This window comes from Triturus cristatus, chromosome 3_1 (genome assembly GCF_964204655.1).
Source record: "Triturus cristatus chromosome 3_1, aTriCri1.1, whole genome shotgun sequence".
NCBI lineage: Eukaryota > Metazoa > Chordata > Amphibia > Caudata > Salamandridae > Triturus > Triturus cristatus.
Window position 1 is genome coordinate 875,177,622 of NC_140583.1, and position 21,746 is coordinate 875,199,367.

The 21,746-nt window shown below is 45.2% G+C and overlaps 1 protein-coding gene across 1 annotated transcript in view; it reads right to left on the bottom strand.

Annotated features, from left to right (window-relative positions):
- Positions 1-21,480, bottom strand: part of LOC146861224 (uncharacterized) — a 213,613-nt gene extending 192,133 nt beyond the window's left edge. Inside the window, exons 1-3 of the mRNA XM_085645359.1 lie at positions 21,332-21,480; positions 6,030-6,193; positions 5,175-5,737 (exon numbers count right to left, since the gene is read on the bottom strand). Of these exons, the coding sequence (XP_085501485.1) occupies positions 5,175-5,737; positions 6,030-6,186 (720 nt within the window). The 5' untranslated portion in view covers positions 6,187-6,193; positions 21,332-21,480. The remainder of the gene's footprint in view (positions 1-5,174; positions 5,738-6,029; positions 6,194-21,331) is intronic.
- Positions 21,481-21,746: the final 266 nt, after the last annotated feature.

Below are 21,746 nucleotides of genomic sequence, written 5' to 3' on the forward strand. Positions count from 1 at the left end.
TTCTGATTGACACTAAAAGATGTTCTCAGGTGCCTGTTAGAGCGCCAATGCATCCCGGGCTAGCATCATCACTTTAACAATAAAAAAGCAACATGTTGTGGTAAAATATCTGACACTGAGAAAAATATCCTTAAGAACCCCGGAGCGATAGGAGAATGGCCATGGTAGCAGAGTAACTTTGAGGACTCAAGTCGGAGACCCAATCCTTTTCCAGTGATATACCAATTTGGCTTTTTACTAAGAATTCAATCTGCTTGTAAACCTACATTTAGCTTGTCTAAAAATATCTTTTGGAGGGAAATATATTGAATGTAATGTCTCTTTTTCTTCACACTGCCGTCAGACTCTTCCACTGCTGATCCATCTCTTTATATCACCAGAGAATATACTTAGATCCTTTTTTTTATGGGGACCACGGGCAGTGTCTACAGGTCAGATGGCACAGGACCAATAGAAAGGGGGTTTGGTTGTAGATTTGTGCAGACGAAGGCGGTGGTTTATAAAATAATTGGTTTATTACGCTAAAATGTACCACATAAATCAAAGTGGTACAGAGTCAACCACCCAACAGTCCTCCAAGCATCTTCTCACCTCACTTCATGCTACTTGTCAGGATAAACTTTACAACACTATGGTAGTAGATTCGCTCTATCTTGGATTTGACAGCCCCTCACTGAGCACGTGAAGGGGTTTACATGAGGTTGTAGAAGAGCACTGTACTATGCATAAGCAGCTGGAGAGGGGAAGGGTGGGGCGTCTGGTATTCCAAGCCCTCGGTCTAGAGCTCATGCCTGAAACAGGAACTGATATTTTGCAGTGCAGCACTGTAGAACCTATGCTGGTAGAATGAGATGCAGAGGTCGCTACATTATAAAGTCTCCTCTATCAGAGAATTGTGACAGGGCCTATTTCACTTCTTGTGATTGGGGAACCAAAAGCAGCCCGGCTAAAATGGTCTAACTGTCCCCACTCCCTTCCTCTCCTTGCACAGTCTCGCTCTTTACATCCATCCATTCTCTCTCCATCGCTCCTCTCTCTCTGATCGCTTTCTAGCTAGCCTCCCCAGTCCTCCCTCTCTTTCTGTCTCTTGAAGCCCCTCTTTGTCTCTTGTAATTAACCTTGGGGAGCTGAGGAAAGGGATAGAAGCACCAGGAGTGGTCCTGGGCATTCAAACCCTGCCTCCCAGGGCTCTGTCCAGCAGGGAAATGCTCGGTGAAATCAAAGGCCTGTCCGGCCCTGATCTTTTAAAAAGGAAAGGTGACTGTCAGCACTCTCCACAAATGTAAACCCCTTAACATCAAGAACCTCAGTGATAAGGTGCCAATAATGCTTGAAAGCTGCTGCACTGGTGAACGGAAATAGGCTAGACACCACATACAGCTAATTGTGGATCTTCATCCTTTGCTTTCGACAAGGGCTAGTTAACCGTGCATCTTCGGCCAGTAGTGTGGCCTTTCCAACCACTATCCATATTATTGGCATCATAAGGTTTCCGGCATGAACATTATGAATCTACTGTGAGTTACAGGATTTGACAAGAAAAAGTAATAAATGATATCTCTGATCAATACATTTGCTCAAGTTTCATGGTAGATATCTTTCTTAAGCAATCGTATCATATTATATTATATTATATTATATTATATTATATTATATTATATTATATTACATTATATTATAAGAGGCCTAAAGCTTCTCTAAAAACACGTGAAAGGGAAGTAAAACCCCAGGTTGTCAGCAGGATTATTTTGAGGGACCAATATGGGAATACAATGAGCTGTACAAGCATTCACAGTCATGATCTGTATTTTGTAGTCTGATCTCTGTGATCTTCTTTATTTTTAGTGTTTTTACAAGTTATCAACCTATAGAAGTTCAGGATGTAAGGGAGCATGTGTCTTGAATTTTCTGATTTTCTGAGACAATGCTCCCCGATGTCTTACAGGTCTGAACAGTGGCAGTTCTAAGGACATTGAACTTCCAACTCTGAAATTGGTTCTACTCTCTACATGCACACTGCTGAGACTCATGCTTTGATGCTTGTGATTCCACATCAGCATCTCCAATGCTGTGATTATTTGTGTCAACACTGTGGCTAGGTCGCTGGACTTGTAAGGGCCTGTTGGGCAGCTGCCCACCCACCACTGCACAATGATACCTGTAGATGAGAGGATCTTGACAAAATAAAAATGCTTACAAAGTATTCTGATGCATTTAGAACAAGACCATGAAGGTAAAACGTCTGAAATGTAATTGAGAATGTTTGGTAAAATGAGTTTTTCAATAAATGCAGCGGCGGCTCCTTCACTATGTATGAGGAGCGTTGCCCCCCCCCCCCCAAAAAAAATGGCAGGGAAGGAAAAATAAAATGACACTTGGTTTATTTCTCCTTTCCTGTCAAGTCTTGGGGTTCGAGCCTGGGGGTAATGCACTACGCATGAAGGTTTGGCCGGCCGTCTCAGGCCTGCCAAGCCGATATGTGCAGTGAAGCTCTCTCCAACCCCAGCTGCATTGCTGGGGATGGAGAAAGCAGGCACAGACTCCCAGTGTGTCCTGAAGCACAAAGTGAGGGCACTCAGGCCAATCCTGAGGCTGCTCTCTTATAAGAGCAGGTTAAGGGTTAGCCACAGGGCATTCTGGGAGCCTGTACCGAAGAAGAGGAGAGCAAAGTGGTCAACTGAAGGTACGTTTTTTGCGACCACCATCCCCTAACCACCCGGCCGCCCTCCCACTCATCACAAACACCGGCCGCTTCAGAATAAATGTAATGCTGACCTCATAATTACTACTTGTATTTAAAATTTAGGACACTTTAATATTAAAAATAAAGTTATCTGTCTAATATAAATGCTATAATAATGCTACCATGGGTGAAATCAATGTCAAAGAAAGTTATGCAAGTGCATTGTTCACACAAGCTACCATATATCAAGTGTTGCTTCATGGCTGTGACAAATTTTGACATCTTTGGCTGAAGTCTTTGATTGGGGCTGGAAGGACATTCCATATTCTACTAAATTGTAGGGCACTTAATAATGAATATATTCCATGCCATTAAGGGGCCGATTCCGGTCCGGGTCGGAAAGCACTCCGACCGAGTCGGATCCGGAGTGTTTTCCGACCGAGCCGGACCCCTACAGTCCGACTGAGCAAGTACGATGCGCACGTATGCTGTAGGACTCGGTTCGGTCGGACTCCCATAGAAGTCAATGGGAGCCGCGTACATGGGCTCCCATTGACTAAATGGGTACATCTCGAACAAGTGCGCCCCCTACAGTGGGTACGCGTCGGTGCCATCCGCACCGTACATGCCTGTGTTGGGGAGACCCATAGGTCTTCCCCTGAGTCTGAGTCGTAGGGCTGCGGGTGTTAGGGTGTCCGACGCGGACACCCGAAGTCCGACTCCGGGAGCTTTTGCGAGCCGGACACTCCGGCTCGCACAGGCTGTCCGACGCGTGCATCATACTGGCTCGGTCGTGAATCGCATCCATTGCACGCCACGGTTAGCTTACAACCGAAACGTACGGAGCGGTTTGGACCCGGAAAAGAGTCGGTCGGTGAATTTCATGTAGCTCGCATCGTACTTGCTCGCTTGTACAGCTGTACAAGTTGGCTGGAAAACACGCGTACGGCTCGTAGTTTTTCCGGCCGGATTGTGTTCGGTGCCCTTCCAACCCGGATCGGAATCGGCCCCGAAATGTTAAGAATGTCTCTTAAATTCTAATTAAGATCAAAGTGTTTTCACCAAGTTATAGCAGCAGACCTGATATAATGGTGGAGTCTTAGGCACCTTCCAGCAAAAAAGAAACACAATCTTTAATCTCAGTACCTCAAAATAAATTGAATAAAATGTGCTATATCCAGATCTTCCCCTTTGACTGAAGCAAGGGTTTTGCTGCCTAGGTGAGTGAAAGATTAGCATCCGCAGGGGCCGTGCATCATTTGGGGCAATGGATGCTTTGTTTTGGTGGAGATCGAGGCATACACCCGGACTTGTTTGTCCTATAACCAGTCTTTGTTTTGTTAATAGACGTTGTTCTATAAAGAAGACCATAATTGGTCATGCCCCACTACATTGATGCCATCGGGCAACCATTGTATTCAGATCCAGTGCTGTCCTGGATAGACAAGTTCTCATCAGTCTGATATCTTCATCAAATTACAGTTTCCTGCCATGCACTCATATTACAAATTTCATCAGTGTCTCTCAGTGCTGACTGTGCTCCAATATCAGAAGATTTGGAAGATCTGATTAGGATACAAAATTGTGGCAGCAGCCTCATTAACGTAGTAGATAACCTGTATACACACTCTTCATGAGATCTATAACGCACAGGTTATAGCAGGTTATGCGTCAGTGTTGCTCTGTCTAATTTATTTACTGCTAATACCTTAGAATGCAAAAACAAAATGCATTGGTAAGTATATTGTGGTAATGTGAGCCAAATCTTGATTCAATACGTGACTGCAATCGTCATTTGGGTTTGCATCAGTATTTTAAAATCTGTTCAGAAAGAGCTACAAAACATGCTCATTTCGAAAAAATTATATTGGTGCATTGATATATCAACTTGGTTTAGGTTTATTGACGATATTTTGAGATGATATTAAGATTTTTTTATTTACTGGTAAAAAACACAGGATCCCATTACTGAGTTCACCATCGGCTTGGAAGGAAAATCAGCATTTATTTTAAATATATTCACTCAGAAAGATTATATAATTTTGCCTTTGCCTATTAAAAAGGATTCAGGAGACAAACAGCAGGGTTTCGCGGTACTTACTACCACCATCCAACACTTAAATTTGTTTACAATTTGAGATTGTATCAAATTGACAACACAATAGAGACTTTAAAGCTACAGTGTGTAACAGAAAATATTTGCAACATCTAAATTGGTCTCACCAAATATATCACTCGTCTGACTAATTAAGTGCTCTCCCTTTTAGTGTTTTGGTTTGAGCAGTTACTGGGTGTAAATAAATTTTTGTCCTAAAACAAATGGATCATATGATGATGATGATAATGACATAGAAGTCTCCATTTTCACGGTGAAGCTGAAACCTGTGAAACAGTTACATGCAATGTTTAATTTTTTCAAACTTCTCGCTAACATGTGAAGCAATGCCTAGTGACAGTTTTACGGCTTTTACAGAATCTGACTGGTACATACCACTTCCTTGAGGATTTTCTCCACAATTTTTTCATCCTTCAGGTTATACACAAATCTGGTGGATGGGGCACTCGCGAGCCGATGAAGCTTCTCTGCATTCGATCTTTCCTCTGCCACATGGGACAGTCCTACCATAAAGAATTTGATGCCATTGTTTTTGGCATTAATGCTGGCGGTCGAGATATCAGGATTCCTTGGGTGATCCCTCCCATCAGTCAGTACAATGGCCACCTTCACGCTGTTCTGGGTCCCTTCAGTCATGTACAGTTGAGTGAGGTTGGTAATCGCGTAGGTTGTGTAGGTCCCATGGCCGATGTAGGAGATGGGAGCAATGCGTTCTTTGAAATTGTCTGGGCCTTTCCAGTCTCGGAAAGACTGCTCCGTCAGGACAGTGCTACTGTACTGAATCAAAGCCATCCGCCAGCTGAAATTGCGCTTAGATGGCAGTTGCATTCCTTTTAGCATATCCACTGTGTCTGACACAAACTGTTTTTCTTTTTTGTAGGCAATAGCACTTTCTGAACTGTCCAGTGCAAACGTCAGTTCTAGGATACAGTCTTCATCTGGAATAAAATTAGGAATGAAGAGAATTGGTTAGATAATAGGAAACCCTGCCCAAACACTGGTAAACTTAAATCTGTAGCCATTACCTACAGTATGAGTCTCTGTGGACTAGCACAAACATGATATTAAGTGCAATTGACTAATATTTGCTTTTTTGATTGATCATGTTTAGCATAATATTAGATTTCTAGAGCTTTAAATACCATGCGCATTAATTGCAATACTGTAAATGCAAATTTTATGGAGTCTTTGGGACTACAGACAAGTCTTACAGAAATTCCATACATTTACCTAGATTACTGAGAAGGGGATATTTTTCCACAGCATTTGATGTAAGTGCCTTAGGTTTAAATTTTCTAGCTCCATTTCTTTTGTCTTCATTGAAGTTCTGCGCAAAATGTGTCTGGCACTCTAATAAGAAGACGAGCCACCACACAATGGAAGGCATGTTTCTCCTAAACAGAAAACAATAGAGAGAGATATTGATTAAATATTTTTCTGGCATACAACAACATGTTCTACATTCCTTGGCTACACCAATTATGAAGATAAGAATTCTTCTTTCAATGGAGAAGGCACATTTTTTAATAATAAAATATAGTAGATTATCCGGACGTGAGAAGGCCATCTGGACAAATACCTTATGTACTTATCTATATAATGCATCTGTCTCTGTTTACCATTAACAAGGAATGTCAGATTAGCCTTAATTGTCAGTCAGGGCAGTCATTCCAGACGTTTCACCATGACCCCAACATGATCAAGGGAACGCCTAATAAATATCTTTCCTAGGAACATCTACACAATAGGCCTATTCCATTTTTTCTTTGACAGTGTATTCCAAATAAGGGAGGAGATCTCCCAAACACATTTCCATTAAAGTGTGCAAGACTTTTCATTCTTGCAGAAGACTGAAAAACTCTCAAAGACATATTTGAAATGTCATGCTAAAGTCTGAAGCCTTCATTCTCTAGATGAGCTTGAGCCATGAATGAAACCATTTAAGTTTAAAATAGCTCAGCTAAATTGTACTGTAGAAGCCATGATCTGAAAAAAAGGAGAACTACAAATTATAGTCTGTGAACAGCTAGGGTCAGTTTAGTCAGTCACATATTGGCCAATCTGGTCCGCGCCACAATCAAAGGATGAAGGCAGTGTTGCTGCAGATGTGGGATAAGATCATAGAACAGGAGAGCGAGGGGAAAGTGTCCTTAGTAATTTAGTTCATCCTGCCTGCAGCATCTGAGACGGTGAATCGGGATATATTTACATTTTGGCTCCCCTCTATTGATTCAGTCCAAGGGAAAACCCTGGATAAGGGCACTGTAAATTCTGGCCATGAGGCAGCAAGAGCAAGGATAGCAAAACACCCTGCTGCTTGGGTGTCATTTTCGAACCAGCCAAAGATATCCCCCGACCTGCTGTGTTTAACATCCATTTAACTTTGGTGAGTGACTTTTTCAGGGATCCATGAATATAGCTGCAGTCTCATGCAGACAATGAGCGGGAATATTTCGCCATTGATGGACCTGTCATTAACTACGCAACCCTCATAAAATGTTTGTGAGAAAGTGTTGATGTAGAACAACTGCTTGCTGCTACATGAAGGAAAAACTGAGATCATCAATATAACCTCATACCATTAGAAGCATTAGGAATTTGACTGACCTTTACCAGCCTTATATTTGACAAATCACGCTCTGTCCCAAGATTAAATGTTTTTCGTTGAATTTGGAACAAGCGGAACAGATTCTCCTCCACTCCCCTCTCCCACATAAGTATGGTCACTAGGTCTGGCAATTTTAAACAAGGGAAATGCAGGAGTGTCTTGCTATTGATCCCCATGGCATGGCAGTCAATAGCAATAGAAACCCTGGTGACTCTTTATTGGACCCTAGTAATGTATTGCGTAATAGTCTTTTATTGAAGGGCATCTATAAACTCAATCTGGTGCAAAATGTGGCTGTCCAGATGGCAGGGAATTTTCGGAAATATATTTTATTTGCAAAGGTATTGTTTGCCAGGATCAAATATAAGATCTAGTGCAAGGTCCACAAACATGTTTATTAGGAGGCCCAAAGTTACCGCTTTCAGATTCTCCATCTTTAAATTTAAAGCCATCATTTACAATTAACCAGCAAAATTGTTCTAGAAGTACCTAGAAATAATTCTAGGATAACCATTGATGGTTCTGATTTGGATATATAAATGTTTGGATTAAATTCGTTTTTAAATCTCTCTTTTCTGTAAAAAGGTGAAGTTAAAGTCACAGTAATGCTACAGAAATACACATGGTTCCTCAACCCTGCATGTTTGTACTTGAATACTTGAGCTGTTAACATTCTGAGGATCTGATATGGAATTCTTTGCTAGATTCAATAGGAGTTGAAACCCACTTTGCACCCTTTCTCCAATACTTAAGATACGTGTGCCTGTGGTGTTTTATGCTTTTCTCACAGTATGTGTATTTTCTCAAATATGTGTTTATAAAAAAATGACTTCATTGGATGCCCTTATGAAGCACAACAAATGAAAAAGTTAGAAATTGGGTGATTGAGCACATCAGTTGAAAATGCAACCCTGGCCTGATGTGACCGAGACCAATCTGCAAAGGCGGGGTATTCTCTCTTCAGAAGACAAGGAGCACGCCGCTCAATGGCCAACCTTACAACATTACCTTGAGTAACTCAAACAAGAATGGTGGGATCCAAAATGAAGCAATTGTGTCTTTCGTCAGTCAGTGCAAGAATTCCGCATGCAAACCCTCGGCTCTGTTTCCACAGGTAGACTGCCTGCTAGACTCTGGTCAGGATCCAGGTGTGACTAATAGGTTTGACCTTTAACCACATTGCAATGCAAGGTATGCATCCTTGAGGGACCATGCAGACACACTTCTACAACCCTGGTTTCTGAAGATACTGATATACTGGGGCTGGAGACATAGTAGAGGAATCTTGCTATGATCATAGGCCATGCGTGCTTCTTGCAACTCGCACAAGCAACTCTCTTGAACAAGAAAAGCCGATGTATGGATCAGTTGCTCTCAAATAAGTGCTCATTTCAATCACAGCAATAGAAATAAGTTTTAAAATGTACTGTGAACTCTTGGTTCATGTTCTGTACTTAAACAATATGAGTGTGCAACATGCTTAGAGCCTCTTTACGAATCTGATGATAAAATTGGTTGGTAATATCAATCACATTAATACCGTGACTGGGTGGTATTAAAACCCCGACCACCACCTAATAATAGTATGAGGTCCGGAATGGGAAATTCCATATTGAACCTGGTAATACTAAGCGATGTACTGCAGGTTTTTCCAAAATTCTGAGCCCTTTTAGCTCAAAAATTCCACCTACTGTAAAGTGTAATTTGTGACTAGGAAAGCAAGTGGCAGTACTGGGCACAATGAATCAATGAGGAAATGTATAAAGTGCTTGGCTCATCGAATAGAGGGTCCCGGCACTTAAGACATCCAGAGGGCAACTTGCTACATCATCTTAGACCAAGGCAAAGAGAAGGTCTTTAGTGCCTTCCTGAACAAGTGTTCCTGAGAGATGCTCTTCAAAGCGTGAGGCAGCAAATTCCATTCCTTGCAAGTCAGCATTGAGAATGATTGGCTCCCACATTCGCCTTTCGAAATTGTAGCACTCTAACTTGGAGCACCGACAGGGACCTAGGTGGCGGGTTGGATGATAACGATGGATCCTGTTTATCAAATTCTGTGGTCCCTGTTTATCGAAGGCTTTAAGCAAAAAAAACATGCTTTGAAGAGGATCCTATTCCTAATAGGGAGCCAGTGTAATTCATATTTCATATACCTGTCTAGGGACCGGCTCCCATCTGTGAATGCCAGATAAAGGCATGCTGCCGCTTTGTGTGCTGTTTGAAGTCTTTTAATCCATTTATCAGGGCTATCCAAGTACAATATGTTCCTACAGTCCAATCTGACAGTTATTAATGTGTGGACAACTGTCCTGTCGAGTGTTAGGGTAACAAATTCAAGACATTTCTAATTGAACACAGCAAGGCAAAACGGGTGCCAGCTGCAGAAAGGATCTGAGGGTTAAAAGATAACTTATCATCAATCCTGACTCCAAGGTAATTGGCTACAGAAACTGGTGGTGGGGTAGGCGGAAAATCCTTTGGCTGACAGTCATACACCTCCTGCTGACTTACTTGCCCAAAAAGAAGAATCTCTGTTTTAAATGCGTTGAATTTTAAATAGCATTCTTGTAGCCAATTCAACGCATTTACCAGAAATGAATAAACAATGGAAAATATGTGTCATGGTGGAACCAAATGTAAGGAATAGGAGACAGCAATCACACTGAGCGATTCAAGAAATTTGGCAAGAGGTGCCAAAAAAATATTACGTAATGTGGGCCTAAGCGACAAGCACTGTGGCACCCCATATGTTAACTTCTTACTAGATGACTTGTAGGGAGCCAGCCAGATATCCTGCTCTCTTTCCTCCAAGAAAGATTTTATCCAATTCCAGGCCTGCGATACCTAGCACCGCTATCTGCTGGAGAAGAATTGGGTGGGCGACGGTATTAAATCCAGCGGGTAAATCAAGCTAAATAAGGGCAGTGCCTTTGCCTTCATGGAAAGTGACTGTAATGATCTCAGATAGGTGAAGGAAGGCTGGCTCAGTGCTCACAATATTACTGGGTGCGGTAATACTTCACAGTGATACCCCATCTGATCCTGCTCAGTAGTACTGTCAGTGACATACTTGCAACAATACCACTCTACACTACTTGAAATGGGGGTCTTAGTAACTATTCAGAATTTTTTATTTTCTATTGAGGAGCAGGGCCATGAGAAGGGGGGCAGCAGATGCAAAATCCATGGGGCCCCAAAACTTCAGGGTCTTGCGCTCATACGTCTAATTTTATTTATAGGTTTTCAAGCAAGCCTTCTCTGTTTAATGACTGATATGCTGCTGGATGACACCAGGTGCACTTTCTCTATCTTTCTATCTCTTTTTTTTAAAGTAGAAACAGGACCTCATCGTATATGGGGCCCTGCATGAATGTTTTGACCCGGGCCCCACAAAAACATATGACATCCATGTCTAACAGTACAGATATTTTCTTTTGTTTAGTTTATTAACTTCTTCGACAGTGCTACACTGCTTGGACAGTACCGAAAAATAATAAAGCCGAAGAAAACAAGCAGTAACTTTCCACCAATTACTAAAACATGCAATATAGTTTTAAAGTAAAACTCAAACAAGTGTGGTCCATGCGAAGCGTAAGGAACAATCCGCCAGGCATGCACAGCTGGAGACCCAGGCGGCGCGGCTGGAAGGCGCCCAAACTGACCATGTTGATGCCGACTCCATTCGACAGCTCACACTGATCCAGGAGGAGATCTGTCAGATCTCACTGGAATCCGCCAAAACGCTCTGGCGCTCCTCGGTCGCACGCGTGTATGGTTGGGGCGACAAAAATGGCAAACTGTTGCATAACTTAGTGTCCTATCCCAGGGCCAACCGCATCATTCCCGAGATCCGGGGTGATGGGGGGGCTCATCACGTCACCTTCCAGGCCATCGCTCGAACATTCGCCGGCTAGTACGCGACACTTTACGCAGCCCGGACCCCCCGGTCTTCCTTGGCGGCCCTACTGGCCGACACCGGGACCCAGTTGCCCTGCCTTTACCAGACAGAATCCGAAACTCTCGACCGCCCTCTCACAGCAGAAGAGATACACGGGGCTATTTCACTGTTGCACTCCGGCAAAACGCCCAAGCCCGATGGTTACCCCCAAGAGTACTATGCGACCTACCGGGACACATTGGTTCCGCACTTGGTGGAGTTGTTCAACCATGTAATAGAGGCGGGGTCTTTCCCACCCGAGATGGACGTGGCCACTGTCGTAGTCCTTCCGAAAACGCAGCCGCCCTCCCTTGCCTGCGCGGATTACCGCCCTATCTCCCTCATTAATATGGATATCAAACTCTTTGCCACTGTGGCGGCCCAGAGACTTTGCCCCCACTTGCAAACGCTGGTCCACCCTGATCAATGCGACTATATGCATGCCCGGGGTACTAGGCATTGCATACGCCGCCTCCATCTCGCTCTGGCACACCGTCACCACCTCACCCCGTATCTGGATCTGCTCTTCTTAGACTTCGAGAAAGCCTTTGATACAGTGGACTGGGGTTACCTTGAGGACGTGTTGGAGAGGATGGGTCTCGGTCCTGCGTTCCGACGTCTCATCCGGGTCCTATACTCTGCTCCTAGGGCTAGGGTCCTTATCAATGGCGTGTTCTCTGAACCTTTTCCTATCCAGATGGGCACTCGCCAGGGCTGCCCGCTCTCTCTGCTTCTATTTGCCCTAGCGATGGAACCCCTGGCTTGCCTCATCCGCCAAGACCCTCTCATCCGGGGTTGGGCCTGGGATCGACCCAGATTGACAAAATAGCCTTATACGCGGATGACGTTCTCCTGTTTCTGGCGGATCCCGAGTGCTCTGGCCCGAGATGTCTGGATGCTGTCTAGGCCTTTGAGCAGCTTTCCGGGCTCAGGCTCAACTCGGCGAAATCCACGCTGGTCCCCCTGCACCCCTCACGGGCATGCTTCGATTGGCAAACATCCATCCCCCTGCGTAGGTAATCATTTAAGTACCTGAGGGTGTGGATTGGTCTACATCCGGAGCTTGAGTGGGCCTTGAACATCACCCCTCTAGTTACTAGGGCAAAGGCGAACCTTAAGAATTGGCAATCTCTCCCTCTCAACCCCCTTGGCAGAAGTGCCCTCTTCAAAATGATTGTCCTCCCCCGCTTCCTATACATATTACAATATGTTACCTTGTATCTCCCAGGGAGTTAGTTCCGGGAACTGGACGGAGTCCTTATCCGCTTTCTCTAGGGAGGAAAGAGGCCGCGAATGTCCCTGGCGAACTGCCGCATACACCCTTATGACGGGGGCATGAGGGTGACTAATCTTCACCTCTATTACCTGGCCACATGGCTTATCGTGATCCACGATTGGTTCGATGGGCGGCTGGTCCGACCCGGCATACTGAGTGGAACTCAGGGCATTAGATTTTTCGCAGCTCCAAGCCTACCTGTATGGGAACCCAGTCCTGCAGGTTCTTCCCCCCTTCACCAGGGCTGTGCTTGTGGCCTGGCGTGCCGCGCTGAGACATGTAAAGTGGAACCGGAAATTTACCAGACAGACGCCTCTGTGGAATGGGACGTGGCTGGCGGAGGTCTCCTCTCTCCAGGACTTTCGCAGGTGGGACCTCATAGGGATTTCGCTATTGGGAGAAGTTTGGGTGGGGGACCATGTCAGATCATTTGCAGAACTACAGCACCGTTACTCCCTCCGCTCCTCCCAATTCTACAAGTATTTACAGCTGAGGCATGCCCTTCAGGTCCACGTCCCTTCCCCCACACCCTTCCCAGAATTCAGCCCCCTGTAGGCCCAAGTGATGATGGGGAACCTGGGTAGAGGGGGGGTGTGTCGCAGATCTATCGCTCCCTCGTGAAAAACGGCCCCGTGGTCCTAGATCTACTTCGCACTCGATGGGAGGGGTGGCTGGGTCCCCTGGAGGACACGGACTGGAGGGACGCCCTTATGGCCCCCAAAACGCTGACGACCTCCTCCAAGCTGCGTCTAGTCCAACTCTATTATCTCCATGCGGTATACCTCACCCCGTGTGCCTGTACAGCCCCGCCTGCGTCCCTCCCCATCCTGCACGCGCTGCCATCAGGCTTCAGCTGATTTTTATCACATGGTGAGGCAATGTCCCGCCCTTGCGCCATTCTGGGCAGGGGTGGAGCTCGAGCTCACGTAGGCCCTTGGGTGGGAGGTACCTCATGAACCGCTGCGACTGCTCCTGGGGGTGTTCGACAGCCTTGATGGATCCCGGGCTGATAAGTGCTTCTTCGGAACGGCATTGGCGGTGGCAAAACGCAACATTGCGGCACTCTAGTCTCAAGCTAAATCCCCTACAATATGGAGATGGAGAAGGGGAGTAGACTGGTGCGGCACCCAGGAGGAACCTCTTTTCGAAGCCCGGGGATGCCCTGAACTTTTTGGCAAAATCTGGAGCAAATGGTTCAACTTATTGCGGGTCTGAGGATTTTGTGTCCTTCTTGTATATGGTTATTTATGAGCTGGTGGTATACCCATCCCATGAATGTTTTATGAGTCTCTGTCATTCCTTAGTGATTGCAATGTGCGTGAATAATGTGTCTGATTTACTGGCAATTAATTTCTTGTTCTCTTTATAATCTAATAAACTTGATTATCAAAAAAAAAAAAAACTCGAACAAGTGAGCTTTTAACAGTTTTCATAACTGAAGTAGAGGTTAAATAGTGCAAAATGAAACAACTGGTTCTTTACACAGACAGTCTCTCAAAGAGATTATTACAATGTTCTCAATTGGACACGCGTCAGTGTTTTAAAGAAAAAAGTGTGGTGCACCACCTTATAAATAAGGCAGATCATCTTAAAGGGGCCATCCAGTGTAGTGAAAAAATCAGTTCTCTTTGTGCAGCCTCTTATCATTAAGAATCACCAGCCTCCCAAGGAGGTTGCGATCCCGTCGCGTCTGAGGCTGGTGCAGCTCAAAATACTGCATCGAGTGTATGTGACGGGGCCAAGGCTGGTTCATATGGGATTCTCTGAGGAAGGCCTATGTAGGAGGGGATGTGGTATGGTGGGTACTTTCCTGCATATCATTTGGGAATGTGGTGTCATCACGGAATTCTGGAGGAGAGTCCATGCAGTGATGGGGGAGGTGACGGGCATTGCTATGCAGCCGGAAGCGCGGTGTTGTCTCCTGAATGTCTGGGGGCCCACTGATCACGATGAGGCACAGACCCAATGGGTGACTCTGGGTAACATGGTCGCTAAGAGAGATATCGCGCGATTGTGGGGCTCCGTGGGGCCCCCCACATTGACCGCGTGGAAAGAAAATATGGACTGGAGTATGCTCAGGGAAAAGACAGTATATTGCGCTAGAGGCCACCCTCGGAAGTGGCACGCCATCTGGGGGCGGTGGAATCAATACAGGGGGGGAATATGTCTTGCCCCTGATTTGGATCCCCCCGAGGAACAGCTTTCTTCTTGACATTCTTTCCAGCTCAGTATATAAGATGTGATGGTTAATTGACTTCTTGGGCCTCTGCTGTCCCCCTTCTTCCTCTTATCACAGTACTGCGACTGTTAGATGATTGGGGTCCGGCCTCCCCTGGGGGGCTATCACCATGGGTATTCAGTGTTCTTGCCTTGCTGGGGTTTGTTGTGTGTTTGCGTTTATTTAAAAATTGAACCTTTTCACTGCTCCTTAATGCAATGTGGACGCTTCTCTGTTCTTCTCTACCGAAGCTGCCGAACCTCCGGGTTGTCGGCTGAATAGCTGTGTCCAGACTCTTGAAGAAATAAAGGTTTAAAAAAAAAAAAAAAAGAATCACCAGCAATAGGCATTCTAGAATGTTTCTTTGTCTGATCACATCTGCTTTGGTTTTGAGGCATATTGTGACATCATTCACTGAATGGCCTCTTTAAATTTGGAGCATTCCTCTGAGCGTTACTCTTTGTTATACATCAAGTGATTCTATTTCTCCTGTGCTTTATACAGACTTCTCTATTTCCTCTTTTGTTTACTACGTTGATAGATTCTAATTCGACACAGACAGGTTCTTTCTCTCCTATGCTCTACCTTGACTCATACTATTTACTTTGTGTTATACATTTAAGTGTTCTACCTTTCTTTGTTTACATTACCTTGTTCTATTTATCTTACGTTCTACATTGTCTTATTCTATTTCTTGCCTTTTCTACATTGTCTGAGTCTATTTCTTCTGAAAGAGCTGATTCGTTTCTCGTGTTTTACCCTGGCTGAGTCTCTCTCTCCATGTTGTTCTTCGTTGGCTGGTTCCAGAGGTTCTTTGTTATCCACCAACACATTCTATTTCTCTTCTATTTGCCATTAGCTCAATCTCAATCTAATTCTCTTGCGTTCTATCTCGGATGATTCCATCTCCCCCCTGCTGTGTGTGCTCTTCCTGATTCTCTTGGGTTTTACTTGCTCTCGCCCATGCATTGTGTCTCTTCTCTTCTACATCGACGGATTCTTTTTTCTGATGTTAGGCATTTTCGCTCTAACTTTTTCTCGCTCAACAGGCCTGTTAGTGCATGCAGGTTGTGTTTGTTGAGTAATCAATCAGCGTCTTGTCCCGGTATGAGATCCTGCTTGTCCACATTTACCTCATTACTGTGGCAGCAAATCCCATCTCTTTTTATGTTTAACTCCCAAACCCGAACCATTGCAGTGTGTATTTGACGCGTGTGTCGCCAATAGGAACATTAAAAGGAGTAGCGCCTCGTCAGACTTTGGAAGTAGGCGCTATTCCAATTCAATTATATATGAATAATGTTCAGTACGTTGAAACTAAGTGAGGAGGTCTTGGTTTCACATGGGTAGGAGGGCAGAAAGTCAATGTTAATTATCTTTTTAGACTCAGCCTCTTCCGGTCGAAAGGTTTGTGCAGAATTGCTCTGGACACAGCCAGATAGCACTGGGACAAAAGCAGATACGTTTGGAAGGCCTGTGAAAGCAAGGAGGAGGTGCACTGGCGGTGCTATCTATAGTTCCCTGCACTGAAGTAGTTGCAGAGGCCGCGGGACACGACTGAGGTACGGCAGCTGAGCTGCTGCGAGAGCTCTGTGGAAATGGCTGCAAGGGTGTAATGGGCCCTAAAACAAGAATAGAAACTGGCCCTCGTCCACGAGCTCGAGAAGGAAAAAAACAGGTCTTGTTGATGCATTGGGGCTCTCAGAACCCTGGACCCCGGTGCCACTGCAGCTGCTGTACTCCTGACAGCTGGGGTCCTGGTTTAGGGGTGCATGTAGGGCGCTGTTTGTAAGTCGTAGTACTGAAATAGCTGGGGTGCTGCAGGACAAGGCACAGGTGCACAGACAGCTGTTTGTGATTCACAGTACTGTAATCCGTGTTTTAATGGTAATATAGAAGTGCTTGTACTCACTCTTCAGAGTATTTGCTTGCTCCTGACAAGTGCCAGTACTCTCACATTAAATGGGTGTTGAGTGCAGAGAAGTGCAGGTACTCTCCCTTTCAAATGAAAGCAGTACAGGTACTCAGTACCGGAGAGTACCTGCCCATTTAAAGCACTGATTGCAGTAGCTTGGGTGCAGTAAACTTCAAGAGGTGAACCCACGGTGGCACAGCACCACCTCTACAGTGGAAATCCATCTTTCTCTTCCTCCTCCTTTCCCCTTTGTGCCCATCTCTTGCTCTTGGGAAATAGCTAATGAGGTAAAATAGGTGCCAGTCCCCAAAAATAAGTGCTGGTGGCATCACCAGCAATGACCGGCTCAAATTAAGCACTGGGGTCCCCCCTCAAGCCTCTCTCATACCAGAGCCCCCACACCAGTCGCAACAAAAGAATCACTTCCGGGTTCCCTCACAAGCTTTGAAGATAAAATTGGTGTAAACTCAGGGCTTTAAGTGGGCCGGCCCCTGCCAGTGCTCAGCACCAACAGTTCATAAAGGAGGCGCTGTGACTGGTCCCTGTCGGTCTCTCCATTTCTGCCCTCACCCTTGGTGAAAAAAAATCTTAACTCTGCAGCAGTGCCACTCTTCACTGCTTTAGATGTAACTTTGAAGAGGCTCTTTTTAGTTGTTTCACAGTCTTATAATTTCTGAACTGAAGCATTTTCAATATTATATACAGCGAAGCCATATCTGTTGCTTATGTATCTCACCCAACTAACAACCATTGACAAGGTCAATAGTCCTGGCTTGTTGTAGGCATCATGTTATTTGTTATATCAATAAAACTAGATGCAATGACAGAAACATAAAAATACCAGACAGGCGACACACTATGCTAAGCACTGATTTTTAGTTTGGGTGTTTAAAGCCACGCCCTTAATTAAATCGGCCACGCCCTTTTGAGAGACCACCCTACACCCCCAGTTTTTTATCCTACTTAAAGGCCTGTGTAAACTCAAAGAAATTGAACATACACATGTTATCATTGGTACCCCCCTGTAACTGTAGAGTGATAATGTCTGTACCACGAGTGAAAGACCAGCCAATAAGAGGGATGCACATTTTATTTGCACAAACAAAGGATGAAATGCGACAAACACGAAGGAGCATGCAGGATATTTAATTCATGGTGAGAACACAAGTGTTCTCACTCATAAAATCAAAAAGGGAACAGTCATTTTTTTGTAAAATATTTACTGCTAGAAGCAACAGAGAACGCCTACTAGGCATGACAGAGTAAATACAGGGGTGAGAGAAAGAGGATACATGTTGGGGCATGAGTTAGTGAGAGTAAGAGCTGACAAGCTGCCCCTTTACTCTGGCACCAGAACGACCTTTTCCTGGGTATTTACGCACATTACCAATTCCTAAACCAACCAATCAATAATTCAATCAACAATCAACCGATCTATGCATATTTAGTGTCTTTTTATTTCCATTAGTGCCCCAGATTTTAGTTGCAAAAACAACAGTTGATGGACAGAATGCAGAACAATGTCATATATTCACCCCAGTACAGAGATCTGGGCCTAAATCCATCACTTTTTGCTCACCATGCCGTTCCAGTTTGAACCCAGCCATATACGTGGGGCCCGTGCTCACTACGCCACTGGAGTCAAGCTATCCTGGCTGAAGAGGGGTGAAACACCGAAACCAGTCCTACAATGCTTGATTCCGGTCCAAGGAAGACATGGCTTGGCAGTTCGGGCTGGACTGTTCCCATGAGGCACAGGGTCAAGACTGATTTGCATATGGCCATGTCTGAACTGGGGTGGCGTGGTGAACAAAATAACGATGGATTAAACCCAGATCTGTGACTGGGGGTGAATGTTTTGCCAATGTGCAACATTCCGTCCATCATCTTGTGTGTTTTGCTGTTCGCCCTATGTGGGAAGGGTATGCCCAGACGTGGGTCCCGTGCTCACTACCCCACTGGAGTCAAGCTATCCTGGCTGAAGAGGGGTGAAACCCCGAAACCGGTCCTAGGATGCTTGATTCCGGTCCAGGGAAGACATGGCTTGGCAGTTCGGGCTGGACTGTTCCCATAAGGCACAGGGTCAAGACTGATTTGCATATGGCTATGTCTGAACTGGGGTGGTGTGGTGAGCAAAATAAGATGGATTAAACCCAGATCTGTGTCTGGGGGTGAATGTTTGGCCAATGTGCAACATTCTGTCCATCATCTTGTGTGTTTTGCTGTTCGCCAGATTTTAGTTGGCAGCTCACCCTTCTGTTGTAACTGGGTGCAACATACATTTTGCGTGAGCGCAACGCGGCAGGTGCGCTACAAAAGTGCCCTCTACGAAATGCCTACGCCCCCCTGGAAAAACACGGGTGTCGCATCCATAGCAGCCCGCATGTCGCAGTTCAACAGCAAATTAACGTACGCGTCATATTTAGTAGCCATACTGCGTCACAAAAACGGAGGTCGAATAACAAATGAGTGCGGTACTTCCTCTCTTCTCCGCCGCTTCATTAATATATATATATTTTAAATACCGTCACATGCGGTCCAGCCAAGGGTTGCAGCCTATGAATATATGTGAGTTACAGTCTCAGGCCATTCACCACATTCTGCGGACAGGGGGGGCGCCATCTTGCGTGTTCTCTGGCTGGCCCACGTGGCCATAATAATTTAATTGCAAGAGAGACCGCATAACCGTACACCTCCTAGTTGTGCACGGGACAAAAGTTCCGGGGAATGACAGCAACAGGAGACGTATGGCACGATTTCTTGTTTTTTCCTGTGCTCCTACGTTACTTGTAGGGAACTGTCAAAAAGGCACGAAATCCACCCTCAGTGCACTCGCAGCACCTTGCCCTACCCTGCCCTCCTCCGCGCACCGCATGTAGCACTTAGAATCATGTTCTTTAGCACATTTAAGGCACAGGTGAAGAGCAAAAGGAAACCACAGCAAAACATACTGCCATTTGATAAGTTTGCTGCTAAATCTACCGCACACGCACTTTTATTTCATGAAGCCTTCATGCATATAATTTTTCCTTTTACTCTCTTTAGGTGCTCTCAGGAGACGTGGGCCCTCTTTGAAAGAACCACACCGTGCTTTGCTTCTAAAGCGAAGCTATTTATCACCGCAATCGACGAGGGCCGCAGTCACTTATGTGGGATTCAGAACAGTGAGTCGTGGACGCGGTGGCATTTCAAGGCCCAGCTACCTCCACACTGAACATGGCTTTCACGCGGGACGACTGTGCGTGCCTGGGATGCCCCGTAGTTCACCCTCCTGAGGCAGACACCTGCACCTACTCGAATGAAGCACATTTCAGAATAAAGAGCGGGCTCCGGGGCATTCTACCACTTTGATCAAAGTTAGCCTCAAGTGACAGCTGCTCTGCTAACCCCAGCCCTCCTTGCTGGCCCCACATCCTTCTAGCTGCTGGGGGCAGGAGAGGTGGGGTGTGGCGGGGTGCATTAGGGCACTGTTCTCCTAACCCCAACTCTCTTTACAGGCTCCGCACCCTTTTAGCTGGGGGTGGGGGACATTATCTCATTGTGCCAAGAAAAAAAGGCAGGAAGGAGGAGGAAGTACTACAATTCATGAAAACCAAAATAAAGTACCAAGTAGCAGGAAAGACAAACTGATTTTCAGAAATATACCTGACAATATTCCGATGGGTCGGTATCAAATGCCATCACCTGCTTAGAGATATCCGCCATTTTTTGTACACCCTGTCTACCGCCCTCCCATTAATAATAGGCTTTCCCTGGGAAGTTTGACTTCTCCCTCACTTCCAATCCCGGATGTTGCTTTTAGTGTGTTTCTATGGCTCAAGCAGACCAGCTTGGGCACTCACACAATGGCATTAATTCCAGTCATGGCCCCCATGACCCTTTTGTGTCTTCTACAAGCTAGCCGGCTGAGAGGAAGATTTTGGTTTGGTGGTGGTCCCATCAAATTGCTTGCTCATGGATATATTTCCTATCTCGTGAATAGGCATTCCACAATTCTACAGTCCCATATACATTTTAGTTGTCTTTTTTTAAATGACAGGGACGCTGGGTGTGATTGCAAAGTTGACCTGATGAGCAGACATTCAAAACAATTTAAAATTACCTTCATGCTTTGAAAAATCCTTTCAATGCCCACGCACATTTACCTAAATGTAGCATTTGTACTTCAGAATGAATGCATTATGATTTTTGCCATCTTATTAAGTCAACCGACTGATAACTACTTCAGTTCACAGACATTTTAAAAGCATACAATATGTACATTTATTCACAGATTTGTATGCACGAACCAGGACCAAAGACCAATCACACAACAACTAGATAATCACAAAATTCAGCAAAAGGAAAAAACGAGAAACCTCAAAACAAAACTACAACACTTTTACAATTCAATCTAAAAATAATCACTTAAAAATTGTATTCATCTGAACACCTTGATTGTGCTTGTTTTTAAGATTGAAACATCTCAGCATTGTGCTAAAAATCAAAGAAAGACGCCAATGCTCTCAGAAATGTTCTCTCCCAACGCTCCCCCAAGCTGTGAGGACAGAGTGAGACATGCCCGCTCCCCTACAGTACCTCGGAGCTGTGGTTCCAGTGCCTTGGAATGTCTGTGGCAGGCTTCAGTGCGAGGAGGGCAGACGCGCCGAGGGAAGGCTGTTGTTAGATGCCCGGGGAAAGCTTCCCATGTTACAATACAGCCTCCTCTCTCTCCTGGGTTCTGCACCGCTCACCCACCAGGCTGTCCTTTATAAACGGAGGCGGGACCACCCTTTCAGAAGGGGAAACAACAGATTCCAAAAAAATAGGAGGCCCTGCAAAGAAAACGGAGTGGGACGACCCCGGCTGAATGTAGAGAAAGCAGCCACACACATGCACGAAAACACACTCACACACCAATTGGAAGCACTGTCTTTCTTTGGAAAATTATGGGACCGCAATGGCTATCTGTCTGTGTTCTGCACATCTTTTTGTTAGTACTTAGGGAATGATA